This window comes from Populus trichocarpa, chromosome 19, assembly GCF_000002775.5.
Source record: "Populus trichocarpa isolate Nisqually-1 chromosome 19, P.trichocarpa_v4.1, whole genome shotgun sequence".
Taxonomy (NCBI): Eukaryota; Viridiplantae; Streptophyta; class Magnoliopsida; order Malpighiales; family Salicaceae; genus Populus; species Populus trichocarpa.
The window spans coordinates 10267431-10276607 of NC_037303.2; the positions used below are offsets into that span (position 1 = coordinate 10267431).

Below are 9177 nucleotides of genomic sequence, written 5' to 3' on the forward strand. Positions count from 1 at the left end.
AGAGAGAAGTATTCTTTCAACAAAAAAAAACTTTTCTTTTCATATAGGCTATGTCCTTATATATATATATATATATATATATATATATATATATAAGTAGAGGAAGCGGTTATTCACTTTAGTAACTCCTCTAAATACTTGGACCAAAGTCATCCTTCATGGACGGACCAGACCTAACCCAATAACCAACAAATTACAAAAATAAAATAAAATGAAAGAGTTGCAAGTTTCACTGTTACAATTACTATACATTCATACCCAATTGCATTATAGATTGGAACAATATAGTTCGGCAATCTTTTTTTTTCTTTTTAGTCCTTAAAGAGTTGTGTTTTTCCACTCACCGAGGTTTTTTTTTTAATTACATAGTTTTTTTTTTTTAATTTTATCTCCCACATTATATTGATATGGTTTTAAGCCTTATAATTTGTTTTATGTCACATGTTATTAGGTTTCACAATGTCAAAAACATCTTGAAATTAAATCAATGCTTAATTTTATAGAATAGAATATGATTTTATCAATTTAGAAAAATTGAAACATTAGGGACAACTTGACACTAAAACAAAAAAAAATCCACCTTTGAGTTTTTATTGTTTAAGAGGTGTGAAAAATCAAATTTAGCCTCTAAAGTTTTTATTTTAAGATTTTTTCGGTCATAATATTTTGAGGGCTTCACGTTTCAGTCTTAAACTTTATTTATTTTATATTCTAATCCCTAAAATGTGAGAGGATATAGAGAGAGTCATCGAAAAAAGTTAGAGGAGAGTGAAAATATTCAGCCGATCATATTTTAGCCATCAAAATGGTCGATCGTGATGTCAATGGGTTTGTCTTAGAGAGAGAGAGAGAGAGAGAGAGAGAGAGGTTTAATGATGGTGGTGTTTCTCTTTGATTATGCTATAAAATTAGATTGGGACACTTAAAGTTTTTCTAGGTCACTTGTATTTTGGTTTTTGGGTAATTATATGTTTGTTTTTGTTTAGGATGAGTTTCTCAAGGTTCATAGCGTGTTTCAGAGAGTATTTCAAGTGAAAATAAATTTAAATTTGTATTTTTTTGTCCAAAAGCTCAGATCTCATCATCTCTACAAGAAAGTGACACTTAATCTACTATGTATTAAAAACAAAGAGAGCATACAAGGTATCATTCGCCTGTTAAAAGAAACAAAAAAATGCATGTGAGCTTGGTCTTCTAGGCCCACACATGATTGGGTTTTTTTGTTGAGCTAGGCACTTGGTCTTTTCCTTGGATAGTCCATTATTTTGTTTTTTTTTTAAGTTTTTACCATAAAAACTTAGGATCAAATTACTAAAATTATATTTAAGTGATTATTTAGTTATGTCATTGTTATTAAAAAAGATTAGGGTTTTTTTTGTTATGATTTTATCATTTGATTTATGAATAATTAGGTTTCAACATGGTATGTGAATATTTTAAAATAATTTTCTTATTAATATTGAATGAAAATAACATGTTTTTTTTTATTTTAGTCTTTATATAATTTTCTAAAATTTATTTTTTTTATATTCATTTTCATATAGATGTATAAAAATAATTGATTCATAAATTTTTTTTAATTTCTTACAAAGACATGCTTTAACTAAATGTTTCTTAGAAATAAATGTTTCTCTTAAAAAAAAAACATGTTGTCATTTAAATAAAAAAAATGCATAAATAAGAAAAATTAAATTATTTTATTAAAAATATACATATTTTCTTTTTAGTTCAAATCATTATATTTTTGTAATATTGTTTTCTTGTTGCTTTTACTCTATACTCAATGAACTGTGTTACTAATAAAAAAATAGCTTTGTTGTCAAAACCAAAATATATATATATATATGAATCAAAAAATACAATTTTTATGAAAGAAATCATTGCTCCTCTATGATTGTATCTATTGTTTTTTTCTACAAATATCTTTTTTTTTATCATATAATTAAATAGAGAGTAGCTTCAAAAAAGTTCATCACAATAACACTCGAGTGGTATATTATTCTTTCACAAGACTCAATAAAAAAAAATAAGTAAAAACGACTCGAGATAACCAGGTTATTTTCAAGACCAGAGAAAAAATTCACAGAAAGCAAGTTAAAAAAAAAACATAACCTAGTCTCCAATTGAATAAATATTGAAGGATAAAAAAAAATAAAATTAGCATAGGCAAATAAAACTATAAAAACCAAGCAAGCCCGGGAAAACTTTATAAACATGATCAAATTCTTAAAACTCGCAACCCGTAAAACCCTGAATCTGGGTTCAATCAAGAAACTTTATTACTAACCAATTTGAAAAACTTGTCAAAGCAAAAAAAAATAGAAATAAAAAAATAAGGATCGAATTTGATAGGAAAGAAAAAACCAAAGAAGGGTGAAATCATAAAAAAAAATTAAAAAAACATCTCAAACAAAACAAATAACAATAAAAAAAATAAAACCAAATTTGAAAGATGAAAAACTTGGGAGTGAAATTGAAAAGGCATTTCAATTTCATAAATTACTTAAGATAAAAAATTATAATAAAAAAAACATGGATCAAATACGAAGAATTAAAAAAATTAAAGGAGTGTTTATAAATCTTTAAGGGACTTGCATGAAAATCCAGAAGTAAAGAGAGAGGAAGGTGGAAAAAGGTTATTGTCACCAAACTGGCAGGAATCTTGAAACACACATTGCTCCATCACGGAGGGGGTGCCATGAGGATTCCAACACTGTCGACTAAGGTGGCTTTCGAAGATCAGGTGCCGCCCACGTGCCCCTCGAAGGGCGCGAGAGCCGCCCCCTTGTTGATGCATGCCATGAACACACTAACAAAGTTTTTTTTATATATAATATTTAACATTTATTAAAATATAACAATACTCTTAAACTAACATGATGTTATAAAAAAAACCATGGTAAAAAGACCAAAAAACCACTACAAGAGAGTTTATTTGATTTTGTCTTAAAGGACAATAAAGTATTTATACTATTTTGAAAAAAATTGAAAAAATCAAAACACCCCCGAGTGAAAGACATTATATTTTTTTTATTCTAAGGATAAATTAATAATTATACTGTGCAATAAAAATTAAAATGATTAATCTAATCCTATACAATTTGTAAAAGATAATTGTGTTATTGTGAAAAGACTACTTTGCCTCCAATACTTAGTTCAAGGATTTTATGGCTCATGAGCAATTTTGTCATTATACTATTACAATGAATAATATTCTGAATCATGATGAACAATTATTTTCTTAGGAGATTTAATATATTTTTTCTAATTGAATATTAAAGCAAATACACTTTCATGATTAATAAAAAGGTGCCAAAAGTTAATTTGATAGCAATAAGATAGATTCTACTTTAATAAAATATAAAAAATTTAGTTTGATTATTGTAAAAAGAAAGAGAAAGAAAAAAGTTATTTTAAAACAACACAATAACTTGTTTTTGTTTTTATAACAATGAGTAGCCATTAATTGACATTTTTAGTTATCTATCAAGGTGAATTCTTTAAAAGATATGATTATTTATCCATAAACCATAAAAAAACATGTGATAACAACTCTTTTAATATAAAAAAATCCAATAATTCAATTTAAATACTAGAGAAAATAAAAAGCTTTATGGATGCAAAATTGCAAGTAACATCAAGTAAGAAATAAGTTAGAGTGAGTATTGAATAATTTAAATATAAATGGTCTAATTAGTTTTGTTAGGGTAAATCCCAAATATTTGCAAATAACTAGAGGATTAACAAAAATCTAAAACCCCTCACGATGTTATTGCACTCCTTTTAATATATTACTATTCATTGAAATAGTGTAAATACTATTTTTTCCTTACAAGCTAAAATCTTTAAACTTGGGGTTGTGGGTAAGATGATCAATTCACTATGATGCACTTGTCATTGTCAAATTTACGAAGGATAAAAAAGTCTTTTTATATTTTTGTTGCACAACAAAATCACTTAACTACCTTTTAAACCATAATTAATTGAATTGTAATGTAGGGGCATATTTTACTTTTCCTATGTCATGGATTAAAATTGTTTGGACTGGCGGGTAAAGGTATTTTGGTCTTTTTATCTTAATTTTTTTTGTTATTGTCAATTTGGCTACGAGCACTTTGGTATTTTTGTTAATAAAAAATATTATTTATGAAAAAAGATGGCTAGCACATTTCTATATACGCTTGCATATGGGGGGTGTCTATACCCTTCAGGTGACGTGTGGCTTCAATTGGAGGTCAAATGCCTTTTTCCATGGCGGCGCTCGAAGCGTCCCAATGTCCTCTTTAGGTGAGCCAGGTTTGTTAAACCCGGTTGAGTCAATTAATGGAGTATCAATTTCTTTTCATTTTTAGGGGTGTTTGCATCTCCTTGGTGTCCTTTTTTGTGTTGGAAAAAATTTAGATCGGTTCGCGGTGTAGTGCAGACCACCTATCTTAGTTAGGATATCGGGCTTTGTGATTTTCTTTTTATTCATTTATTCTAGTCTCATCACTTAGACCACGAGTTTGACATGTTCGTCTGGGTTGACTTGAGATTTTTTTATGATTATTTTTTTAAAGTTTAATATTTTCTTTTTCCATTTCGTCCTTCAACATTGGTTATTTTAGAATTGAGCATCATTTATAGTTTGTATTTTATTGAGTTATCTCATTCATATAATTCATTTCACAAAGTTTGATAGGCTTTCCGGATTTGTTGTTTTTTTTTATTCATGTTTCTATATTAGATTTGTTTGGAATTGGACTTCAATTTTTTTTTTGTTTTCTATTGACTTATCTTGATCTAATAACCCAAATTACATATTTGACATGCTCATTCAGGATGGCTCAAGTATTTTTTTTTTCAATTTTGTTCTTTCACATTTAATTAGTTGGAATCTTAGCTTCACTATCTTTTTTATTTTTTTAACAATTTCTTTTTACAAGTTCCCATTAATTTTTTTAATTTATCGATTTACTGTTATTAAAAAAATCTTTTATTATTTAATTAAATTATAAAATTTTTTGTTCTGTTAAATTCAAAACCAAATTTTAACATGAATTTTAACAGTAAAATTAAATTAAAAATTTATGACCGAAACAAAAAAGCTGACAAAAAAAAAAAATTGTAAAACACTTTCCAAGTTAACAATGCACAATGAGAGGGTCCATAATGAATTCTCTATGCTAGGATTTAGGAACCAACTCTTTATTTTAGCATCCTATCCTAAATTGGTGAAAGTTCTTTATTATCAATTTGGTATCTAAAGTTTAAATTTTCTTTATTTAATAAAATCAAATTTTATTTTTTCAAATCAAACATCAATTTAATAAACAAGGAGGGACTACAATGAAATTTATAGGAAGCCAATAAAAATAAATGACGAGCCCATAAATCCTATTTAGTAATAGAAAATCTCAAAGGAACAAAAAAGATAAATTGGACAATGTGATTTTTAAAGATGAAATTAAAAAATTTTGTGATTAAAATAAAATAATTTTTAAAAATAAAAAAAACTTAAAAAAAAAAAGAAAAATTGCACAGCACTTTCCTAGTGAAAAGTGCACAATGATGGGTCTACAAATGAATTCTCTAGGCTAGAACTTAGCATGTTGAAAGTTTTTTTATCATCTATTTTGGTATTCAAAGTTTCAATTTTTTTTATTTAATAAAATTGTATTCCAAAGTGAACGCCAATTTAACACTTTTAAGAATAAAATCGAAAAAAATAAAATTTATTAATACTGAAATAAAAAATCTCAAAGGAAAAGAAAACAAATTGCACAATGTGATTTCTAAGAATGAAATTAAAAATATTCATGACTGAAATAAAATTATTTTTTTAAAAAAATTGCACTGTTTGATTGAACAATGCTGGAGGTCTTCAATGAATTCTATAGGCCTTTTAGTTTTTTTTTCTTAATTAAGAATATTAATCTTAAAATAATTAATCGGTATTTAAAACAATATATTACAAAGGCATAGCTATCTGCCACGTATTGAGACAGCAAGTGATTGTTTTGACTCTGTAAAGATAAACAAAACAAAACAAAACAGCTCCCAACCGTGCGGTGTGCTGTCCCCCTTTTGTAGCTCCTGCTCCGGCTTCTTCTTCTTTGACCCAGCCGAGACGGCAGCTACACAAATCCGTAATTGAAGTTACAGCAGAAATGAAGATACTTCACGTTCCTTGCTTAGAAGACAACTACTCTTACCTGTGAGTACCTGGATATATATATGTTACTGTTGGGATTTTAATTTAGTCGAATATATACAAGATTATTGACTTATTATTGTAATTATATGAATAATTTCTTAGAATCATTGATGAGAGTACTAAAGAAGCAGCGGTTGTTGATCCAGTCGAGCCCGAGAAGCTTGTTAATGCTGCCAATGAACATGGGCTCCATCTCAAGCTCGTCCTCACTACTCACCATCACTGGTCCTTTCTTTTTACTCTTCAAAATCCTCCTCTTTTTTTTTTTTGCTATTCCATACCTACCTTTTCTTTTTTCTTTTTTAGTGGAATGTTTCATACTCTAAACGATTTATTAATGGCTCACTCACTCAAATTAATTATATGGGCCACCCTGGGTAACCATGTACAGTAAGTAGTAATCAATCAAACTGTGTTTTGGTAGGGATCATGCTGGGGGGAATGAGAAGATAAAGGAGATGGTGCCTGGAATTAAGGTGTATGGTGGCTCACTTGATAATGTTAAGGGTTGCACTAATAAAGTGGAGAATGGTGACAAGGTCTCACTTGGTGCTGATGTTAATATTTTGGCTCTTCACACTCCTTGGTATGGTTTTTTTTTTAAGATATTTGGTTTTTTGCTCAATTATTATAGTGAAAGTTAGCTTGTTAAGCATAGTTGGATTCTTGAATATCAGTGAAGTTAGCTTCTTTGTTTCTTGATGTTATCCAGTTGTGCTTTATATATATATTTGAGGCTAACCAATTTTTAAGAACACTACCTTGCATTTTGTTTACATTATGGAAGTGTAATGATTACTTCGTCCTGGGAATGCATTCGCTGAAATTGTACATGTTTGATTGAGGGATATGAAGGATTGGACAATATTCCTTCTCCCTTTTGCAATCAAACTACGAGGGCGTGGGATTTTGTTATATATATATATATATATGTTGCATTTCTGTCTTGTTTTGTGGAGACAAATCGTTCTTATTTCCTTGTTTTTTTCTCTCATGAGGCTTTTGTAATATATTTTTTTTCGTTTTTTGTCTCTCTGTTCTTTCTTCAACTTACTATTATCAGTCACACCAAAGGCCACATAAGTTATTATGTGACTGGCAAGGAGGGAGAGGACCCTGCTGTTTTTACTGGCGACACACTGGTAAGTTCAAAGGATGCCCTCAAGCTCATCTGTTGTTTTTATTGGATTGAATTTTTTTGAGATAACAGCATGAAGATGAAATTCTTTTGTCTGGGAGATTTCTTATCCTCTCTTCGTTGAAGAGAGCCATGAAGTAATCATCAGCTTCATGCAAATACACATTGATGTGCAGTTTATTGCTGGTTGTGGGAAATTTTTTGAAGGCACAGCAGAACAGATGTATCAGTCACTTTGTGTAACATTGGGTTCATTGCCAAAGCCTACTCAAGTTTATTGTGGCCACGAGGTAAGGATTTTTTTTTCCTTTATTTAGTTTCATTTTTCTTTTCAGTACCTTTAAATCGGTTAAAATTTTCTTATCTTTTGTGGACGAGAAGTTGGGGTTGGATGCATGACCTATATGAATGCTCCCAGCTAATGTGGACTTTCAATTGGTATCATAACAATCAAATAAATTGTATGCATGTGTTGTGTATGTTTCTCCTCCCCCTCTCTCCGCCATGGCGTTCTTCTCCACCCTCACGCAATGGAACATTATTATGTTGAGTGCTTGAATTCAAAAGAACCCTCAGAGTTCATGTATGTGATCAATCTTTTGCAGTTAGGGTGCTACTAGAAAAACTTGTATTGAAAGCATAGCCGTGTGACAGTGGATATGAGAGTAGATTCAAATTGACTAGGAATCTGGAAAATGAATTTTAGGGAGTCGCTGTTTGTTTCTGTTGATTGAGTTGCAAGGGCCAATGCTTTCCCTAAAGATATATCTGATATAATGGAAACCAATGAGATGCTATTTACCAATACAAATGAGAAACATTGTGATGCATTATTTAGCACAAGCTGGGTGTGGGAGTAATCCACGCTTAGTTGTGCTTTGTGGTAGAATTTAAGCGTGGTAGTGAGTTTTTTTTTTTCCAGTTACCAGAGGAACTCTTATGTCCACAAATTAATTTCCAATCTTAATTGGAAAAGTTCAACTAAATGCACAGATCTATTAACTGCTTTGTTGATCTCAGTCCATTTTGGAGTGTCATTCTCTACTTTTGATGTCCTGCGACATTTGGTTTTGTGCTCTCCAGTATACTGTGAAGAACTTGCAGTTTGCTTTGACGGTTGAACCAGACAGTGTAAAGATTCAGGAGAAGCTATCATGGGCTCAGAAACAACGCAGAGCAGGGCTCCCCACCATTCCTTCAACTATAGAGGAAGAAATGGAGACAAATCCATTCATGCGTGCAGAGCTTCCAGATGTTCAGGTTCACTTTTCATTAACAAGATTGGGATTTTGACTGTATTTTAACAGCATGAATCCTATGCTAAGGAGATGACATGGCATACTATTCTGGAAATGGAATGTGGTCTGTCATGTTTTCCCTGTTCTTGCTTCACCAACCCCCGACAATCTGATTGCTTTTGTTTTGGCTTGTTTTGAGACATAACCCTTATATTTAAACATTTGCTTCATTTACAGGCAAAGGTTGGCTGCCACTCCCCCGTTGAAGCTCTTCGAAAGATAAGGCTAATGAAGGACAACTGGAGAGGCTAGCTTAGGAAATGGATTCTGCCTTTTCATTTCCGTTTGCTGTGTGCATGCTGGAAATATATGTTTACACTATATTATATGTGTAAACATCTGGTTTTTTTCTGGCACTCTCGAAATAATCCTTTTCTGTTGCCAGTGCTCCTGTTAATGTGAGGTAGGAGTGAAACCTCCAATTTCTTTCGTGTATTTTGCAAGGAAGATATGAAAAAACTCACTGAACTAGACAGGGTCCTGCGCTTTACGTCCAGGGTGTTAAACAGTTGTATGTTTTTAATTTATACAATTTTCTTTTGCAA

The 9177-nt window shown here is 30.4% G+C and overlaps 1 protein-coding gene across 1 annotated transcript; it reads left to right on the forward strand.

Annotated features, from left to right (window-relative positions):
* Positions 1 to 5994: 5994 nt before the first annotated feature.
* LOC18108355 (hydroxyacylglutathione hydrolase cytoplasmic) lies at positions 5995 to 9177 on the forward strand. The gene is made up of 7 exons (XM_006371261.3): positions 5995 to 6196; positions 6299 to 6421; positions 6621 to 6782; positions 7260 to 7338; positions 7511 to 7624; positions 8418 to 8594; positions 8810 to 9177. Exons 1-7 carry the CDS (start codon positions 6150 to 6152, stop codon positions 8882 to 8884), a joined length of 777 nt encoding a protein of 258 aa, XP_006371323.3. The 5' UTR covers positions 5995 to 6149; the 3' UTR covers positions 8885 to 9177.